This window comes from Oryzias latipes, chromosome 12 (assembly GCF_002234675.1).
Source record: "Oryzias latipes chromosome 12, ASM223467v1".
NCBI lineage: Eukaryota > Metazoa > Chordata > Actinopteri > Beloniformes > Adrianichthyidae > Oryzias > Oryzias latipes.
The window spans coordinates 15,610,236-15,631,592 of NC_019870.2; the positions used below are offsets into that span (position 1 = coordinate 15,610,236).

The following is a 21,357-nucleotide window of genomic DNA, read 5'->3' on the forward strand; positions in this document are numbered from 1 at the left end:
ATGACCCAACTCCCAATGTTAATGTGCCTAGGATCGCACAAGGGTTACATATGACAGAAAGTATGAATTCATTTTGAAATAGATTACAAAATACTGCAATCATTAAGTTTTCCTTTCTGGAACTTGACCACTAAGAGAATGCAGGGGTGATTATGAGTAAAAAAAACAGTTCTGAGATGGACATCCTCCTTGATAGTACATATGTAAAATTAAGTGCAATGAAAAAGCTGCACAAAATAGGGCAACCTAGTGATTGTTAAGTACAGTTGTTGGTGTAAGAGCTATAGTAAAGCTGAGGGGGGGTCAAAGGCTTCAAGAGGAAGTTCAAAATCAGTGCATGTCTTTTCTGAAGATCAAAGACCTCCATCTGCTGGTAAGTTTATGAATTGCAGTCTGACAAAATTGGACAAACCTGAAAATGTAATCCACAAAAAATAACTTTTTCCATATTTTGATGTTAATGTATATATTTTTTTTAAGTGAGACATTTTTAAAAGTTTCTTTAAATGTGTTTTACTGCAAAATATCAAAAATATATATGCTTTTTCCGTCAAAGCCAAAGAAAAACAAATAATACACTTTTATTTTATCTTCTATTATATCAAGTAAAAACGTAATCTCAGTTTTCTTGCAGTTTGTTAGTTTGTGACAGCTGAAGACTTCTTCCGTGATAGAGTTCGCAGCAGTGTCTCTTCAGGGTCTCCGTAGATTTAAATGCGTTTTTTTTCTTTTTTCTTTTTTCCCTCCTTCCTGCAGCTGCTGACGCGTACAGGGCTCACACAGCCTCCTCCATGTTCCCACTTCACTGCTTTGTTTTAGGGAGCCTGCTTTTCCAGGCTGGCTGTTACTTTTCGGAAGAAAAGTCCCCGGAGGAGTCGAGAATGCAGCCTCCGACCGTGGTCGTCGCCATCATCGCCAGAAACGCCGCGCACGCGCTGCCGTACTATCTCGGAGCCCTGGAGCGGCTCAACTACCCCAAAGACCGCATCTCAGTGTGGTGGGTGTCCTGCTTTTCACCCAGCTCTTACCCCCGTCCGTTTAAAAGGTCAACGGCGTTTAAATGGGTTCCTGAAAGGAGCGGACCCCCCCCCCCCCCCCCCCCGCCGTGCCCTTCACAGCCGCTTTCCCAGATGAGGATTTATGCTCCTAAGGTCCGTCCGAGCGGGACTTTAGACTTTAAACGAACCCTCCGTAGACGTCGATTAGGTCAGAAATATTGAAGCCAAAGCGTAAAATGAACTCCAACCTATGCTGGGAAGTTTGTAGTCTCACAACTCGTTACTCGCTTACAGATGAGTTTTTAAGTTTTCTAACAGGGGCGTAGCTACATTATGTTTAGGGGCTATGTTGGTGGGGGCCGTCAACCTCACAAATATAGTACATTTAAGAAAAAGGCTGTTATTTGCACATATTTACATGTGACCAGGCACACAAAATTATAGAAATTTATGTTGACCACAAAAAATACGTATTTTAATCCTAACCCCGAATTACATGAGAATAGTCACTTCCTTAAAAAACAAATGAAGTGACTACTTGCAACTTTTAAAGTAAATGATGGGGCCAGTGGTTAACTTTTTTCACTTATCTGAATACTAATACATGTGTCAGCCTACTACATTCACACTGCAGGCTAAAACGACCCAATTCCGATTTTTTTGCCCCTATGCGACCTGTATCTGATCTTTTCATGACAGTCTGAACGACACAGATCTGATCTTTTTTGGGGTGACAGCTCTATTCAGGCCAAACTCGAGGGCTTTTATCGCAACCGGGCGGTTTCTGAAAACATTTCCAGCGAAATGGCCGAGCGTGGTGTTGAACCTTTCCAGGGATGAGGAAGGCGGATCCTCCTTTGGGATTCACTTCCCCGTTCGGACCCTCAGATTCTCCAGAGCGAGTTAATAAAGAATCAATAGCAGTTCTGCTGGGGGAAGCCTTCTTTAATTATCGTTCTCCTTACTCCGTAACGAACAACATGAATGCGCGCCCCCACTGCCCCTCAGAGAGCAGAGAGTGCAGTAGTGCACTGCACGCGCTCTCTCCTCTCTCTAACACACGCGCAGCTCCAGCACATAAACATCTCCATTCCACTAGAGTGGGTACAGACGATCCTGGCTCCAATGCCTTCTTAAAATGAGAAGATTGTAATTGTGCTGGCTCCTTTGTGAAAATTAATTTAATACAGAAAGAAGAGCTCCAGTGTTGAAAACACTGTTGTTGACATCCATTGTTAACGTTAGCTACTTCTGCAAACGAGTGACATCGTTCACCGTTGAGTACTATTCTGCGCATGCAGGTCACTTCTGGGTCATTTCACATTAACACAGGAGATCACAAAACTAAAACAACAATACAGTCAATAGCCAGAGTAAAGCTACGTTTTAACTACCCTTGACAGCGCGTGTTCAAGTGGCCACTTCCAATAAAAAGTCTGTGTAATTGTGTATAAATTCGCATTGAAAACTCTCACATTCACAGGTTGCTATGCACATTTTAAAGAGCATTTTGGGGCTGTACGGACAAAGTGTACGGCCATTGAACACGTGTTTATAGTTTAACCTGGTTGATGTTTTGACCAAATTAGGGTCCCAGTTTTGTGATGTATAGATGGCATCCCTTTAAATCCACAAAAGTGCCAATTCTTTGAAAATCAATCATGAAGAACAAATTAATAATTACAGTTTGTTCCTGGCCAGAATTATGTGACACCAAGTCTTTCACTTATCGTAATGGAGCTGTGACAGAAAAAGCCCCCACCTTTTGGGAAGTTTACTTGTGATTAATGATATTTATCTAGATTGAGTTGATAAAAATGCCTTATGTTAGACACAAGAGAACACAGTATTAGCAGCTGCCGGCGTGATGGCTCGGTTGGTTGGTTGGGTGTAGGGCTGGCACGTAGGAAACCTGGGTTCGTAGCACCATGAGTTTTGCCTAGTGTGGGTTCTTAAGCAAAACCCCATGTAGCCAAAGGGTCTCCTTGTGTCGGTCCCCAGCCCGGATAAAATACAGGGTTGTGTCAGGAAGGGGACCCGATGTTAAAATCTCTACCAAACCACCTGTGGGAATCGGTGGAAGCTGATTCGCTGTGGGGACCCCTGACGGGATGTGCCTAAAGGTGAACAGTGTTCACTCACCATATCACAGTTCACCTTTTGGTGTTTCGCAGATTTTTTCAGTGCAATTTTGCACGTTTTTTGTTGTTTTAGTGTTCTGTGTCCTGATTGGCTGTTAAGCAATCAATCTCCATGCAGCGTCTCTGTCACAGAAGGCGTTCAGTTTGCCAGAGATAAAGAAGTCTTCAATCACGAGCAGATCTTTTTTTTATGTTCTATAATCCTCGAATAATTTTTCTACAAAGGTTTGAGCTTTGAGAGTCTAAACAAGAGAGAAAAGTGTAAAAATGTTCATGTCTGTCTTAGAAAAGTGCATGAAGTAAGTAGAGAAGTGTTTTAAAGCAGCTGCGTAGATTTCACATAGTAGAGGGAATGTGACCCCCCCGCAATAAAGGAGGCAACACTGTATAGAAATAATGATTGATTAGAAGAAGAATAGAAGAATAGAAGTAAGCTTGAGAGTAGTTCTAATTATTATCAGTTTTTGAGTAGAAAAGTCTGAGTTTTAAAAAGTAAAAAGGGCTTCACATGGGTTCCTATGTTTTTCTGGGAGTAATCCTGTTTTTCTGCTTTACTTTTGCAGGGCAGCCACGGATCACAATGTGGATAACACCACGGCCATCCTGAGAGAGTGGCTCACAGTCATGCAGAAGTATTACCATTATGTTGAGTGGAGACCCATGGACCAGCCAACGTGAGTTCAACTATGTTAGAGCTGTCTTTCAAATCCTAATGTAATCACATTTTGTTTTGTTGGCTGCTGAAAAATAAGAGGCTTTACTTTTATAGTCATATTTCTAGGAAGGAGACGTGAAAATGTTTGAATTTGACTTGACTTAGTCCTCTTAGTGAAGTCAAAGCTTAAAACGACGCCTGGAAGTATTTACACCCCGGGGGTATGAATAATTACGGGCAGCACTCTCATCTAAAAATGTTGCATTTATTAGAATAAAACAGACAAAGAATGACTGCGCGTGTCTCATCTTGTCTGTTCTGTTTTATGTGAGCCTTCACATCTTCCCTTTTTTGTCACATTCACGCACGAAAACAAGAGTTTCAGGAATCAGGTTTTTCACCAGTGCAATCATAAAGTACTTTCAAAATAAAAGTCTCTTTTAGCTGTTTTAGAGCAAAACTAAGCTAAAACTTTTATTTCTAAATTTGTGTTGTTTTGTTGTTGCCAAATTGAACTTAAAATTTCTCATGGTAGTTTTGTTTCATAATGCTGTCTTGTCAGATTTTTCATGTTGTGTGTGGAAGGCTGCAGGATATGAGGAAAACTCGCAATTTGCGATATTAGTGATCCATATTGCGATGACGACATAACTTGCGAAATAGCAAAACAACGAAATACAACATTTCCATTTCACTACAACAGTTTATTTCAAAAAGAGTCAACATATCAAATGATCCTCGTCTACATAGGAGGCGAGCATCTAACATAACAGGGCTTCATCCGATTGGTCGAATGCATGAAGGGATTCATTTGATTCGTTAAATGCTACAAGCTGCAATGAGATTGTTTTAGCACATTTAAGGTTACCATTTATCGCAATTTTCGCCGACTTTTGCGATGTGCGTATTGCACAGCTTGATATCACGATGAACGATTAATTTGCGATTTATTGTGCAGGCCTAGTTGTGAGGGACTCTCACTGTTAGAAATTGCTAATAGAGAGTGAAGCTTAACATGACAACCACAAGAATGTTTTCATGTATGTTATAAAATAGAAGAGAAAACTTTAGAGGATGCCTGAAAACTCTTAACTTTTGTGCGCCAATAAAGTGTTTTTACTGGTTCGCTTGCAGCCTTTGATACAGAACACTGAGTCTATGTGTTTCTGCTCTTTATCTCAGTTATTTATGTTTTAACTCTATATTAAGATTTATAGCACATTTACTACATATATTTTTGAGATCTGTTTGTCCAACAAAATATGAGCCAAAACTCTTTGTTCAAAATATCTGTTTAAACTGAAGCTGCAGACTCTTGAACGTCTCTGTTCCAGGTCCTATGCAGGAGAGCTGGGTCCAAAGCACTGGCCCAACAGCAGATATGAGTATGTCATGAAGCTGAAGCAAGCAGCTCTCAACTTTGCCAGAAAACGCTGGGCAGACTACATTCTGGTACTAAGACTAGCCTTTTATGCTTTTGTTATTTCTTTGCAGCTGCTTTTATTATTTAAAGCCAACAAATTGTGCTTAAAAAGAAAAGATAGACTACAGTACAGAAGCGTTTATCACCTTTCTGTTTTTTTTTCTCTGTATCAGTACGCCGACACCGACAACATCCTCACCAACCCGGACACGCTTCAGCTAATGATCGCGGAGAACAAGTCGGTCATCGCGCCCATGTTGGACTCTCAGGGCGCCTACTCCAACTTCTGGTGCGGTATTACTCCGCAGGTGAGCAGCTTTCAGAGATTGGTTGTGAGAAGAGGATGTCTAGCTAAACATCTGAGCGTGCTTTTCAGGGATACTATCGGCGAACAGCAGAGTACTTCCCCACCCGCCACCGCCACCGATTGGGCTGCTTCCCTGTGCCGATGGTGCACAGCACTGTGCTGCTGAACTTGAGGAAGGAGGGCATGAAGAAGCTGGCTTTTTACCCCCCTCATAAGGACTACTCCTGGCCCTACGACGACATCATCGTGTTTGCTTTCTCCTGCCGCGCTGCAGGTTTGTGAGTCGTTTGGGTTTGCTTTTTTAGCAGATTCCTGTCCAGCAGAAACACTTTCTGATATGTAAACTATTTTGTTAGCACACACAACCTCATAATGAATTTTGTTTGGCCCCTGTGAGGCTGCACAAACAAAAAAAACCTGCACAGCTGTTGAGTATAAACTGCATCCACTGCTGCCTGAATGCCTGCTGGAAACACATTTTTTTGAGCATCGGCAGCTGCAAATTCAGGATTATTTCATCAACATATCCACAAAATCCTTGTTTGTAATGTTTTAATATGGTTTTTTCAAAAGAAATTCTGAAGATTTACGAAAAGGTCTCAAGAGGCCAGCGGTTGCACGCGACCACAATAAGTAATTGTGCTTATATAGTGTGAACTACTGAATCCCACGAGGATAAAAATTCTTGTATTCTACTCAAGAGTGTTGCATAATCCTTTGCCTAAATCCTTGAGTAATGCAAAATAATAAATGTATTTAGAAATATTTACACAAGCATTTGAATAATATGTGAAAAACGACAAAATGCACTTTAGTAATAATAAAAATGGCTACAGTTTGTTTTTTATCAGAATGGAGAGCCCACTGAATGAATATTATTTACCTTTTCAAAGAACATTTTGTAAAATAATAAACAGTTTGCACTTTATGTTAATAGTTTAGTTTGTTTACTCTCATAAAAGGTTTTATAGGGACTTATTTATTTAACAAATGTTTTTTTCGTCATTTAGCAAAAACTGTTCAGTATTTTTTTAATTCATGCCTGAATTTATTTCTAATTATATAAAAATTCTAGTGATTTTTCCGTTCAAGGTGATGCTAAATCAAATGAAGTCCTGAATTTAATGGTATGTTGTGAATTAGCGGCACTCAGAACGAAGGGGTTAACAACAATCGAACAGATTCTCTCCAGTCAAAATCTTTTTTTTTTTGTGTGCCTTTGTTTTTTACTCATTGGACCAACTGGAACCGAGAGAACAAGATCTCCTCTGAACCATGATATTAGCGTCTAAATCATTAAAATTAGCAATAAAACTAGACTGAAGCCATCTTTGTTTTTCCTCTCAGAAATACAGATGTACCTGTGCAACAAGGAGCGCTACGGATACCTGAACGTTCCGGCTAAACCGCACCAGACCGTGGAGGACGACCGCCTCAATTTTGTCCACCTCCATCTGGAGTCCATGAGTAAAAGCGCATTCTTTATCGCTTAGCAGCACTGTTGACACACATGTACAGCCCACAGGCATCCTGTTACCCTTCTCTTGATTGAAGCACAATAAATTCATTTTGTGTTTTGATGTTTTCTTTTCTAACACTTTTCTTTATTGTGTAGTTGATGGTCCCCCAATGCATCCTTCTCAGTTTGTACACATGTTCCCAAAACAGAGGGATCTCATGGGATTTGATGAGGTAAGATATTGTTTTTTTTAGAGTCAAACCTTGTTCCCATTTATGATAAATTTCTTAACTTGTAGTTATTCAAAAAATGAAAAAAAAAGTATATTTTTATCTATTTGAAGGATTTTGTGTAACTATTGTAAATTATACGCCTGATTCTCGTTGCCTTGGTAGCAGCAATGTAAATTGTGATGGATAATAAGGATATATTATGGCCGTTCTTTCTTTTGTCTTCAGATTTACCTGATCAACCTGCGGCGCCGGCCTGACCGTCGAGATAGGATGCTGTTCTCTCTGAACGAGCTGGAGATTGACGTGAAGGTGGTGGACGCTGTGGACGGAAAGTGAGTTCATGTGAACGCTCAGAGCTCCTTGGAGTTACAGAAACTCTGCAGTCACAGGAACTCAGAGTCAAGTTTTAGACCAGTTAGTGGATTTAGTTGGCTAAAAGATCATCTTTTGATGCGTCCCTGGTGGTCTTTTAATTAGGATCATGTCTTGAGGACAGAGTAAGCCTGCCCCTACTTCCTGACATCCATCTGTTTACACTCTTTCTAGCTTACAGCCCCTCACAACCTCAGGCTAACATTAGCGGTGCAACAACAACGGGGAGCAATATCAGAGCTATCCAGCCGTACAGTTTTTAGCCAGATACCAGCTCAGACGAGGAAAACGAAGATGATCATGGATTGCTTACAAGCAGTAGCTGCTACATCACACCTACAAGCTTTTTCCAGCTGCATTTTTTCGTCTGCTCCTGATTCACAATGATTTGAACAAAGAAATACTGAGAAATGCAGTTTTTAATTTTAATTTTCTTTAAATATATTCTCAATTGTCAGACAAATGCCACAAGAGCATGTTAAAACACCAAAAGCAGAATTTTAATTTAAAACGAGGGTATTTAGCGATTTATATCTTTTTTCCGCCTTCTGACCTGATCAGATGAAAAGCAGCAGCCATTCTAAAACATGAGTATGTTATTCTTCATCCAACTGAAACCTCAGGTTGATCAGTTTCAGTCTTTGTGTCCATACAGCTTTCACGTCATTTTATAAAATCACTTTTTTACATTTTAGGATGGGACACTTTTAAATGAGTGATTGTTGTGGATCTGTTCAGATGTTCATTTTCACTCACAGCTTTCATTCTTCCTTTGAAAAGAGGATCTGCAGGTGAGAGTTTGTAACTTCAATAGATATTGAGGTGTCATGTGAATCTTTTTGATTGCAGTGCACTAAACAGCAGTGACATTAGGATTTTGGGGGTAGACCTCCTCCCGGGTTACTATGACCCCTTTTCTGGGCGCACTCTGACCAAAGGAGAGGTGGGCTGCTTCCTTAGCCACTATTACATCTGGAAAGAGGTGAGAGGTCATTCTTGTACTGGAAAATAGGGAGTTATTTGTTGTTGTTTTTCTTGTAAATCTTGTTAAGTTATGCAATGAAAAAGTCTGGGTGAGATATTTACCGGTAGTTAGAAGTTTGAAGATTGCATTTTAGAGAATAATTCCAAAACTAGATTTAACGTCCTAAACGGAGAAAGATGGTGAAGTGTTTCCGGTTTTCCTCCTTTCTCCAGGTTGTGGACATGGAGATGGATAAAGCTCTGATTCTGGAAGATGACGTTCGTTTTCAGGCCAACTTCAAGCGCAGGGTGCTCCGGCTGATGGAGGAGGTGGAGCAGGTGGAGCTGGACTGGGACATCATGTGAGACCCGTGCTTCTGGTTTCAGTTTGGTTTTATGTTCAAGCTACGGATCCGAATAAATCTTTTTAGCTGTAATCAGTCCACCAGAATCCAGCTATTCTTGGGTCATGATCAAAGAATGTAGAAAGGATCTGTTGGCAGACGGATGGGATTTTTCTGGCTTGACTCACGTCCATATTGTGTTGGTTAATGACACGTGTTGTGTGTGAGCGCTGGAAAAAAAATGAGGAAAAGGGCAAAAAAGCAGCACAGTTGTGAATTTTCCACCTCACGTTTCTGCAGATACTTGGGCAGGAAGCAGGTGAACCCTGGAAAGGAGGAGGCGGTGGAGAATATCCGGAATTTGGTGATGGCTGACTACTCGCACTGGACTTTGTCGTACGCCATCTCCCAGCAAGGAGCCCAGAAACTGCTCAACGCAGAGCCGCTCTCCAAGATGCTGCCCGTAGACGAGTTCCTCCCCATCATGTACGACAAACACCCAAAGTACGTAGATTTCTGTTACCCGTTTGTCCAATTCCTGATTAACAATCAGCCAGAGCTACATGTTTGCAGAGCAGTAACTTATTTGAATCCTCTCGGCATGCAGTGACGTTCATCATAAAAGCAGCAGACTATAATCTTGTGTGGCTGAAATGGCTCTAAAGCTAAAAACAGACCGTATAACTGCTAAAACATCTGCTCTAAATTTAGTTGGAAGAACTGAAAAGTAGATTTTAGTTTAGTTTTATGGAGTTTTCCTAAAGATTTTATTTTTAGGAAGTTTGTGTTCAGATTTTTTACATTTATTTTTTAACTTCGCACCCACACTAAAGGCTCAATGTACTGGCAAAATATAAACATTTAGAGTGAACGTTCATTTTGGGGGTAATGCTCGCGTGTTTTAGATGTAGTTGTAGAAAGACATTAAAAATGTTTTTTTGGGAGGCAAACTGCTAATTTAGAGGTCATCACATTTTATAGGTTCATTTTCTATAACATATTTGTATTTTTTACACATCGTTTTAGTTATGAACAATATTGTATCTAAAATAGCAAATAAACGATTCTGACTGTCAATTTGTTCCAAAATCTGTGCGGAATCTGATCAAAAACTGAACTGATCTGCTTTGTCATCAAATGCTCCACTTCATACTTCTTTTAACTGTTTTTTTAAAATCAGGGACTTTATCCTTGCACAAACACATACAGTAGATGATACTAACACCCTTGATTAATAAAAGTAAAAGAATAAAGAAACTGTATTTCAGAAAGTTCTTCCTGTCTTGCAGTGAGGAGTACAAGTCCCATTTCCTCAACAGGAACTTACAAGCATTTAGTACACGCCCCCTCTTGGTGGAGCCGTGTCATTACGCTGGGGATCCACAGTGGGTGAGTGATACAGAGACGTCCACTCTCTGGGACAATGATGCCGTCAGGACCGACTGGAGAGGTTCCCACAAGACCCTAAAGGGAGCTGGACCAGCGCCCGACATGCTCTCCGTTGGCTACAGAGATGAGCTTTAGTTCGGCTCGGGAGGAGGTGGCGAGGAGCTGGAGGTCCAAAGGAGACAAAGTCAGGGAGGAAGAGGCAGAGGTTTCTCAGGCACGGCGTTCATTTGATATACTCTAAAACTTATCAAAAGACTGGTACTTTTTCCGAAGCATTTAAGCACAAATCTTACTATTTTCTTCAAAATGTCTAACTTGTGCAAATATCAAAGTCTTTTAAATGTGCACTTTTTCTCAAAAAACATCTACTTAAGTCAGAAAAATTATGCATTTTCTTCCTAAAGATTACAATGGAGTTTGAGGGTCAGTTTACAAACACTTTTTTTTTAAATGACGACTTTAAAGTTCTAAATTTACAAGAAAAAAAGTCATAACTGTTAAACTACGAGGAAAAAAGTTGTAAATTGACGACTTTTAATGTCATATAACTTTTTATTTTTGGTGGCCCTAAAACTCAGTCTTAAGAGATAATGCATATAATCATGTAAAAAATGTCTTTTTAACCTATTCAGACTTGAGACAATTGCAGTTTTTGTTTCTTGAAAGTGTCTCAGTAGCTGGATAAATAATATTCTATTTTAATATTTTTACTTTCTTCATTTTTACATGTCTATTTAGTCTTTTTGGAAGTTGGTATAAATACTGGATCACCAAAAATGGTGCATTTGCTTTTTTATTAATAGTACTATGTGGCTGGGGACATGGATGAAAACATTTACTTTAAAAAGGAAAAAGGTGTAATCGATGTTATTTGAATGTATACAAAGAGGAAGTTAACTTTGAAAAAGTGTTGTTCTTCTCAAAGTTTAACCTTTTTTAGTTCAGAATTTTATCTCAACTTTTACCTGAGTGAAAGGGAAAAAAATCAGCAAACACGGAGCAATATTAGACCTCAAAAATATTTATAGATCTCATTTGCTGCTTCCGTGTCATTCCTGAGTGTAAAAATGTGTGGAAATGTTTTTTTTCTCCAATCTTATGCTGATGTTTGTATTCATTCTTCATGCTCTGATCTTAAATGTCCTGAGCAGGTTCATTTTCTGCTTGTCCTAATTTATTTAGTCTCCGTTGATGTGTGGGACAGAGACGTAAGAAAAATTTGCTGCATGGAATCATGGGAGCCGTTTCGCCTCTTGGTGCCTTAGAGAAAACTGTATTTGAGTTGTTTACTATTTGTGTTTTTATTGTGTCAGTTTCTCAGCAATACTCTAGATTTCTATAGGAAAAAAGATAAAACTGATACTTTGCACAGTCGTCATTTTGTGAATAAACCTATTTCTAAAACGGGTTGTGAAGTGTTTGGTGTCAACCTTGTTGCAGTGACGCACTGCTACCACAAGATGGCGGGATTCTGCAGCTTTGCCCAGATCAGGCTGACATTGCAGCTTCACAGATTCACAGCACTGTTTTTTAATGAAACATTCAAACACTAAACTGCTGACATTTGCCGATAGATTCAAGTCTTGCAATGGTCAGTCACTTTTTGGGTTTTTACTCCATCTACCTTTACAAGTGGGAGCAATATTAGGAATTGAACGGGGTTTAACAACAAATCCATGAAACAAAAGGGAATTTTCTCTTAAAATTGAAGTTTAAACTTAAGAAATTGTTACTTGATTGTCATTAAATCATGTTTTTATGGTAATGGTGCAGAGTTTGTTGAAGTCTTACAGATATTGCGCTTTCAAAAGAGTCACAAATTCACAGTACTTCTGAATCCTCTTCACAGCAAAGAGGCCCTGTTCCAGCTGGAGGCTTTTTTTGTAGTGTGCATGTTTGTTCTGTTTATTTATTGGTTTTTGAAAAGGATCTTAAATCTCTTGTAAGACATCTTCTCCAGGAAACAAAATTGTAAAAAAATGTGGTTTTTTTTGGTGCTACATTTCATAATTATAGTCTTGTAAATATATGTACGCCATGTATCCTACATCTGTGAAAGAAACAGAAGGTAAGAGGTCAACTGCATACTAGCATAAATCTTAAAATTGATCCTAAAACTGACAGTAATGTGAGTTCTCCCTCTTGTTCATGTTAAGATGCACATGCCTCCATGTTGTTTGCAATTATGCACTCACTGGTCATTTGTTTTTTTTCTGTTTGCACACAAACCTTTGACATTCAGTCAATAGGAAATCAGATCTCCTGAGTGTAAGCATCATGCTACTGATCAGAATGAATAAACAATCTGTACTAACTGTACAGTACAGTTACCATCACAATTATGCACATCTGCACGCAAACAGTCTGTATTTAGCTTGATGGAAAAAGGGCCGCAAAGTTCAAAGGTTGCATTCCGGTCTCAGACTCTGACCGTGCAGCAGAAAAGAAGGGTAACAAGGAGCAGCTCCTGCAGTCAGCTCCTTTCCTGCTCAAAGCTGTATGAACTAGACAGAATCTCCCCTTCCAAGAGGAAACCTAAACGCAGGCGTCCTTATTGGCTGTAAGTGAGGGGGTGTGGAATCAGTGGGGTCAAGTCAGCAAGCTGTGCAGCTGAGCCGCATGGTTGTATAATGTGCAATATAATGTGCATATGCAACTGTCGAATATAAATGCAAGTTAAAACCTCTCTCTACTTTTGCTTGGTTTGCTTTAGAGCCTGCAGGGATTTAACCACAGCTGCTTCTTTTGTGAAAAAAAAAAGGATTTATTTAAATGATATTGTCTGCGAACATATAAGGATGCAAAATCCTGCTCTTTTTGCAGAAAATACACAATTTTTCAAAATAAAATGCCGTGATTTTTATCGTACTGGGCCAACGGAAGTGCTTCTCCTTGCTGGTACATGTGCACGCGCCAGCAGTCCACTTTGCTGAGCATACTCAGAGCGGCGGGAGGACGGGCTAAAGGCTGGAACAGCCACTCTGCACACTTTGCCACAGTTTAGCTGTTCTGCCTCTCCAAAAGGTTCGAGTTTTTTGGCCATTTCTCCTCAAACGCTTCGTTTCTTTCGCTTCAAGGCTTCTTCCCTCCATATAACATCATTTGCCGCGGGTTTGTATGCTAGAATTCATTGTAAGTTCCCTCGTGGACCCAGAGTTAGTAACTCCTTAAAGCTACTCTGCTGTAGGTCGTTGGTTCACTCTAGACTAGTATCTGGTCGTTTTTGTTTCCTTTAAAAAGTAGCATGAGAGACCGCACATTGACACGTTTGTTTCACGCATGTGTTTCTAGTATTAAACATGTCGGAACAGGATTTGTAGCTGTCAATTTAGCTGTAATTAACGCCACGACGTCAACAAACAGATGTTTAAATCGACTATCTTTAGGACCTGCTGGGAGTTTAGGAGCCTAAATATTTGTTTATTTTGGTCAGCAATTGATTTCCCTCCCACTTTTTGCTAGCTTTTTAAAAACAATCTTTAAAAACAACAAGAAGCCACGCGCGAGCTTTTCGGGGGGAGGTTTCTAGCTGAAGCTGCACAGTTTGGAGAACTTGATGATCCAAGGTGTAAAGATCCACGCAGGAAATGGTTCAGAAGTTCTCAATCAATTTTTATTTTATTTTATATTTATACATAAATTAATTTGGCTCTAAATAAACTACATTTAAATAACTTCATCTTGATAATTTACCAACCTTTTCTAAGAGGTTTTCAGAATGCAGCATTGTGAGTCTACCTCTTTTTGTTTTACAAAAATGTGTCGTTAATTGGGCTCTTATGGTCCAAAATATAGTTTTTCTTCTAAAAAAAAAAAAAAAAGCACCCTTTATTTATTTAAGCTGCTGTACAAAGAATAGTAATTTTTGTTTACCTAAAATGGTTGAAATTAGGCCTGCACAATATACCGCAAATTTATCGTTATCGCAATATCCAGCTCTGCAATATGCATATCGCAAAAGACGGCAAATATCGCAATAAATCGCAAACCCAAAATGTGTTAAAACAATCTTCTAGCAGCTTGAAGCATTTAACACATCAAATAAATCCCTTTATGCTTTGACCAATCAGATGGACGCCTTCCCATTGTTGACCAATCAGATGGAGGCCTATTATGTTAACCCTGCTCCTCAAGAGCCTCAACCCTGCCTGTTTTCCAGCTCTCCTTAACCAGCTTGCTGTTGATTGGCTGACTCAAGTGATTTCACATCCTGATTGACTGAACACACCTGATTTTGGTTATGATTATCGAGCAGTCTAGGGAGAATTGGAAAACAGACAGGGTTGAGGCTCTTGAGGACCAGGGTTGGCCACCCTGACGTTTGTCCCCCATGTCGATGAGGGTCATTTGGAGTATAATTTTTAAACTGTTGCAATGAAATGGGAATGATGTTTTTGTTTATTTTTCTATTTGTTTATTTACCGCAAATGTATCGTTATCGCAATATTGATCACTAATATCGCATATCGCAAGTTTTCCTCATATCGTGCAGCCCTAGTTTAAATGATTCTCTAAAGTCAATGTGACAAACAAACCCTATTATTCAATACTTACTTTCACAAAACAACAACAAAAAGCTAAAACTTCAGAAAAATCCTTTTTTTTAAGTAATAACAATGAAGGAAAACCCTTTAGTTGGCCTATACTTAGCCTGATGTAATGTAATAAAACAGTAAATACAAACTCTTTCCTAGATTTTTACTGTTTATGTTGACCAGTTCAACATAAACATACTGGGATGCAGTGGTCATGCAATGATTCACTTTCTCCACAATTTGGTTTAATGATGTAATATTCGATCAAGAACGCTGGCATCCCTAGTGGTTGCCATGGAGAATATAAAATCCCCCCCATGGTCAGAAATTTTCAGTAAAAGCGAGAGAACAGAGAAATCCTAAAGTAACAGCCTTGTTTAAAAACGAATTATCCTCTCAATGTGGAGGATTCCAATGTTTTGGAGAGTTCTAGAAAGATCTTCCTTAAGGAACTTCTAAAAATTCCTTTTTTTCTTTGTTTTCCTTGTTTTTATTAACATATTTGAAAGTTTCAGTTTTTCTTTCATTTAGATGTTTGCAATGGTTATATTTACTGATGATATTGTTAAAGCGAGTTTCTGCTGTTCTTTGTCTTTGTTGATATTTTTAAGAATAAATACTTTAATACTTTAATTTTAGAGTAATCAAACTTTGAATCATTCATTGCAGCACATCACTGTGGATTATATCGTTTAATGCATACGTCAAAGAATCGGCTCCCGGTTTTGGGAAACCCCAATAAAAGTTGTTGGCACGCTGAAGCAGATCGATGTTAACATGTCGTTCTTGTGTCAGGACTGTCCAGAGTCGCCATGGCTTTTGTTGGACGAGCAGTTCAGCGAGTGGCGTTGGCGGCGTGGCCTTCCCTCTCCCCTCTGTGCCGGACGAGCTCTCGATCCTACAGCTCAGAACCCACCAATGAGAAAAATGTTCCCTATGAGATGACTCTAAAACAGGAAAGTGGAGCTGCCTCTGGACCCACAAAGCCTTTACCCAGGTTTGTTTAACTCTAACTGTAGAGAGAAAAAAGAAGTACTGGTAAATACATTTTATTTGGTTGAATGCTGTAAACTAAAGCATTCAACCCTTTGTTTTTCTGTTTCTCTTTATTTATACGCTCATCTTCGGCTGTTTTTTGCCGGTTAACTCCTTCTACAATTTTTAACCTATTCTAACCATTCCACCATTAAAATGTTCAGCTTATTCCAGCTATGACTTTTGGTTTTTCAAATCCTTTAACTTTTCAAGATGTTCAAGAATTTCCAGGATTTTTTGCTCCATAAAAATACATAGTTGTTCTTCTTGTTCTTGGTGCATGAGGTCGCCAGTTCAAGACCCCGCTCGGACATTTCAAATTTTTTAACCATTAAAATGTTCAGCTCTTTCAGCTTATTCCAACTATGACTTTTGGTCCTTCAAATCCCTGAACCTTTCAAGATATCCCAGGAGATTCCAGGATTTTCCAAGAGTTTTGCTCAATTTAAATACATGGAGAATCGTTGAAAACCTTTGCTTTTTTCAACCATTATAACATCAACATACTTTTAGCTAGAGACACCGTTCAAACGTTAAAATGCTCACAAGGCTTTGAAGTACCACAGAAGTTTTGAAATTATTATGGGATAAGATGGCGACACCACCCACGGTTTGGCGGCCATTTTGTGCCAAAATGTGAGGTGATTTTAAACTCTGTTCATGTGTCCCCTAAGAGATCGCCACTGACTGTCTTTCCAGAAAAACTTTCAATCCCATTACAGATTCTGGTCGGCGTTCACATCTGCAGACACGCCCCCCTCCGCGCGTTCACGCTCCTCTCTTCATCCTGCCAGCTCGCTCTACCTGACGGTGTTAAAGACACCACGACAATCTGAGAACATGATAGTTATTTTACAAAAACACAGGGATGAAATAGTGCTTCTCCGCTGTTTTAGATCAGCAGATGTGGTTGTGATTGGGGGAGGCAGCCTGGGCTGTCAGACCATCTACCACGTGGCTAAAATGGGAATGACCAATGTAGTTCTGCTGGAGAGAGACAGGCTCACCGCTGGCACCACCTGGCACACTGCAGGTACGAGTCAGTAGGTGTTTGCTGGTTCTCATCGCCTCACAGTGAGACCATTCAGATCTTGGATGGCAGGAATCTGCCTGATTTCCATGTAAAACACAACCTCTCCGTCTGTGCGGAGTTAGGCCTGCTGTGGCAGCTCCGTCCCAGTGACGTGGAGGTGGAGCTCCTGGCGCACACCAGAAACGTGATCAGCAAAGACCTGGAGGAGGAAACTGGTCTCCACACTGGCTGGATCCAGAATGGAGGACTCTTCATTGCTTCCAACAAGCAGAGGCTGGATGAGTACAAAAGGCTCATGTCGGTAAGGATGGAAGTTTGCTGGACTTTTAGTCGGTAGATATTATGGTGTACAAGAAATACTGAAAATAAAATTGAATTTCATCCCCCCCGTCCCCCCCCAATAAAATGTTCGGTTAATTATCTTTTTTGTTTCATAAAAGGCAGCTAAGTTGCCAATGTTATGATTATAGAAATTCGTAGACTAGGAATTCTTTGACAATTTGTTGTCAAATATTGACAACCAAATGCTGATTTTTGAAGATTTTGATGCTAGAGTGAGGAAATGATGTGGAGAAGACTAAAATAAACATCTGCAGGCCTTGATGTCTACTGTGTATTGTTTCTAGATCTAATTTCAGTCTTGTGGAACAGTTCTGAACGAAGCTCTAAACCCCATTTGCATTTAAATGTCTTGCTAACAGAGCTCTTCTCTTTGTGTTGTAGCTGGGTAAAGTTTATGGCATAGAGTCCTATGTCCTTTCGCCGGCGGAAACCAAAGATCTGTATCCACTGATGAATGTTGACGATCTGTACGGAACGCTTTACGTTCCCAAAGATGGGACCATGGACCCTGCAGGAACCTGCACAACTCTGACCAGAGCCGCCTCCGCTAGGGGAGCCACTGTAAGGGTCACCGATCCACCTGTAGCTTTTTTTTTGTGTGCAAATATACTTCTTGGTTTTGGCAAATTAGTCACTTGCACACAATGTAAGTGGAAGTTCAGATTAATCAGTCAAATCTTTTAGAAATGATGGGAGTTTCCTCCTGCCTTAAGCTTTGAGATTCACAGCTTCCCGTTATATAAGTTGGATCTGTAAATTAACAATTTTGGAAGGGATCTATGGTGATCTAATTCCACCAATATTGTACAAGGACACTATGAGCAGTTTAAAAAAAGCAATGTCCACCCCCATGGTGTGTTTTCTGTTTTTGGTATTTTGCGTGGGACATTGCTAAGAATACTGTGAAAAGGACAAAAACACCAGAATCAGACAAAGCCACTGCAGACCGCCTTGATATAGCATGTAGAACTGATGAGCTCAAGTTGCCCTTTCATCCAGACAAGGTTAGAACAGATGAAAGGACAGACATACATTTTATTCTTTAGATAATGTATTGATGGCCTTTTTGCTTTTAACCGATAGTTGTTATATTCATAGTTACCTTTTTCCTCAAATCGCCATGGTGACTGACTATGTACAGCTGCTGGAAAAAAAACCACTGAACATCAAAAATGCATTTCTAAAGACAGAAGAAAGTCTAAGTAAAGTAAGGGTTTTTTAATGTTCGTATGGATTGAAGTTTATATTAATTAAGGAAATTCACTCACAACTTATCTCTTTTACTTTGAAAGGACGGATGTCCAGATAACTCAGTTTAGGTCTGCATGTCATATATTGCAGCTTTAAGCTTTTATCTTTTTTCTAAACATTAGTTTAAAAAAAATTGGTGTTTTAGTCTTAAATATATACATTTACATAATAATATAACAACTCGTGCAAATAGGAGTGTCTTGTCTGTGAAGTATTTCCCTCTGCTGCATTCCACCAGGTGATTGAGAACTGCCCTGTGACTGGTATTCAAGTACGAACAGATGACCTTGGCGTGAAAAAGGTGAAGGCAGTGGAAACCGCCCATGGGACTATCGAGACGCAGTGTGTGGTGAACTGCGCAGGTGAGATGGAGGCACGTCTGTCCAAAATCTTCCAACCACAGTTTATACTCAAACCAAACAAGAACTATTCTTATTCATTGCATCGGTGTCTTGAAATCTTAGGTGTGTGGGCCACCAAGTTGGGGGACATGGCTGGAGTCAAGGTTCCTCTTATTGCAATGCATCACGCCTATGTGGTGACAGAGAGAATAGAAGGCATTCAGGTATAAATCCCATATGATCAATCAAATATTCTCCTAAAAATGTCTTCTTTTGTTAAAAAAAAAAAAGAGATCAACCAAGGAGGTTGACGTTTCACTTAGACCTTTTTATCTTATGAAGAGGAATTTGTGAATTTATTGTAGCTTTATGTAGAGCCTGATAAACACAATCAAGGTTTGCTGCACTGAATAAATTTATCAGTTTTATCTTTTGTTGATTAAATACAATATTTTAGCAATTTTCAGTCTGATAAAGTATTTACGGTAACTAAATCCACAATAATCAAGATTTAATTAAAAACAAAATATAAATAATATTTTTGCCCTGAAAGATGATTTGAGTCTGAATTGAGTTTCAGTTCTCATTAAAATAAATAATTTAAATTTGCCTTTATTGAATTTTTACATAATAATCCAGTCTGTGGCATAAAACAGTTGGTGACCATTGCTTTAACCCTTGTGCTATCCTAGGCACTTTAATGTTGGGAGTTGGGTCATCTAGACCCACTAGACAGTGCTCTGAACCTTTTTTTTTCAATGATTTGTGATCTTCACTGGTGTCCATGGATTACATGAAATCTTTCCACCTTTGTCACGGTAGGGAGAACACGTCAATGTAAGGGTGGAGTCATCTAAGATAGCACAAGGGATAAAGCACTAATAAATGATTATTCTAGCTTCAATTGTGTTTATGTGATATGACCAATAGGGGGCAGTGCCACCAAAAAGATTTCAGGGTTTCAACAGCTGCTGCTTTGCTTGTGTGAGAGACAAATTGAGTCATTTGTGTCTATTAGTATGTGTGTGGTGATGTGTTGCACACCACATTTTTGTGACATTGTAAGTCAATGTCATATCAGATGCACACATGATTGATGCTGATCCTCTGGAGGATGGGGATTTTCAGGCTGGTCTGCTTTATTGGGACATAAGAGGAGCTTTAAGCAGCAGTACTGCTGAATCATGGGCAGATGCATCAGCTCCCACACAAAGTGACACACTCAGGAAATGTGTTCTCACCATAGTCTACAACTTGTCAGGTCAAACATTTCATGCTGACCTTGTGTCTGTGCAAGCAGCCTCTTTGTCCTGGGAGTGCTGGAGTGACTTTGAGCTAAGTTTGCTAATTGCAGCCGGTGGTTGTTGCTTTTTTTGTTTGGTGCACATGAAGGGTACAGTGCAGCCTTCAGTATCGATCTCATGGATGAAGCTGCTAGACTGCTCCGTGCAGAGGAGGCAAGAAAGGAACAAGTGAGCTTTTATTGTTGGACGTGAGCTGTTTTAAAAATGTCACGCTCTCTGGGATCCGTAATGTGTTTTATGGAAAACCGATGGACTTCAGGAAGAAAACAGAAAGCAACAAGAGAGGACACTTGGAACTTTGCCTTGAGTTAAGCACGCTTACAAAAGCATGTAGCGCTCACACAATGATGAATGCAATCTCTGGTTTTCCTCTGCGCCTGTAGCTGGGTCGTGAAACACAAAGAAATGCTATGGGTCATTAAGGCCCTGCCACCGTTTATGCCACTGGCACAACTTTATTATGTTGTAAAACCTCATAGAGGATATCATAGAAGAATCCTGACTGTGAGGTCTTCGTTCACTAGATCTCAAAGGAATTACAGCCAAATTAGTCATTTAGATGCTAATTCTTGTTAGCATATTCAATTTTAACAATTCAAGTCCCACCTGTATTTAGTTTGAAACACTAGTTATGTGAAAAAGTTTTGTAAGAACAAAAAAAATAACGTTCTTTTTGAAAAATAAAACAGAAAAATGAATGTATACCGAGTTAAATTGTAACAAATCCTAAATTTAATTTAGTTTTGACCTTTCAGAAAATGAATTGGATCAATTAACCATATGAAACCTATATTTTCCACTATTCGCAGCACTGTCCTTTTATGAAACTTCTTAAAAAGCACATCTTCTGAAGATTCAGATGAAGAGAAATCAAACAAAAATCCAATGTATGTTTTTTTAACAGGGATTTTGCTTTACTTTACTTTTCGATAACAATTTAGTCTAAAGGCAGTTAAGAAATCAAAACTTCATATCGGAAAAACAATCAAACTGCTTCACATTAAATATCTTTATCTAATAAACAATACATGATATAATTTCTGCCTTTCTCTCCTTTTTTTTCAAACCTTTCACTCTTGCCAGAACATGCCGAATGTCAGGGACCACGATGCGTCCGTTTATCTGCGTCTCCAAGGTGACGCCCTGTCTGTGGGGGGTTATGAACAGAACCCTATCTTCTGGGAGGAGGTCAGTGAAAAGTTTAAATCTTTTTCTGGTCTTTGTAACTTCAA

General features: G+C 39.5%; 2 protein-coding genes across 3 annotated transcripts in view; both read left to right on the forward strand.

The window, feature by feature from the left end:
* Nucleotides 1-734: 734 nt before the first annotated feature.
* cercam (cerebral endothelial cell adhesion molecule) lies at nt 735-11,692 on the forward strand. Its single transcript, XM_004085041.4, has 12 exons — nt 735-997; nt 3,703-3,813; nt 5,129-5,246; nt 5,391-5,525; nt 5,594-5,798; nt 6,872-6,991; nt 7,140-7,216; nt 7,442-7,548; nt 8,438-8,570; nt 8,786-8,913; nt 9,196-9,399; nt 10,185-11,692. The coding sequence occupies exons 1-12, from the start codon at nt 792-794 to the stop codon at nt 10,417-10,419; spliced, it is 1,779 nt and encodes a 592-aa protein (XP_004085089.1). The 5' UTR covers nt 735-791; the 3' UTR covers nt 10,420-11,692.
* A 1,486-nt stretch (nt 11,693-13,178) lies between these two features.
* The window catches only part of sardh (sarcosine dehydrogenase), a 28,433-nt gene continuing 20,254 nt past the window's right edge, over nt 13,179-21,357 (forward strand). The window contains exons 1-8 of one of the 2 annotated variants that reach the window (XM_023961177.1): nt 13,179-13,308; nt 15,615-15,816; nt 16,751-16,887; nt 17,010-17,188; nt 17,611-17,790; nt 18,719-18,842; nt 18,945-19,045; nt 21,209-21,313. In XM_023961177.1, coding sequence (XP_023816945.1) covers nt 15,632-15,816; nt 16,751-16,887; nt 17,010-17,188; nt 17,611-17,790; nt 18,719-18,842; nt 18,945-19,045; nt 21,209-21,313 — 1,011 coding nt within the window. In that variant the 5' untranslated portion in view covers nt 13,179-13,308; nt 15,615-15,631. Of the gene's footprint in view, nt 13,396-15,614; nt 15,817-16,750; nt 16,888-17,009; nt 17,189-17,610; nt 17,791-18,718; nt 18,843-18,944; nt 19,046-21,208; nt 21,314-21,357 lie in introns of both variants that reach the window. The other variant, XM_023961176.1, reaches the window with a different exon arrangement.

Bases quoted from the DNA above. Each gene is read 5' to 3' on its own strand.
- cercam (XM_004085041.4), top strand. From the start codon at position 792: ATGTTCCCACTTCACTGCTTTGTTTTAGGGAGCCTGCTTTTCCAGGCT. The intron at 6,992-7,139 runs GTAAAAGCGCAT...TTTATTGTGTAG, and splicing joins CCTCCATCTGGAGTCCATGA to TTGATGGTCCCCCAATGCAT. The intron at 8,914-9,195 runs GTGAGACCCGTG...ACGTTTCTGCAG, and splicing joins GAGCTGGACTGGGACATCAT to ATACTTGGGCAGGAAGCAGG.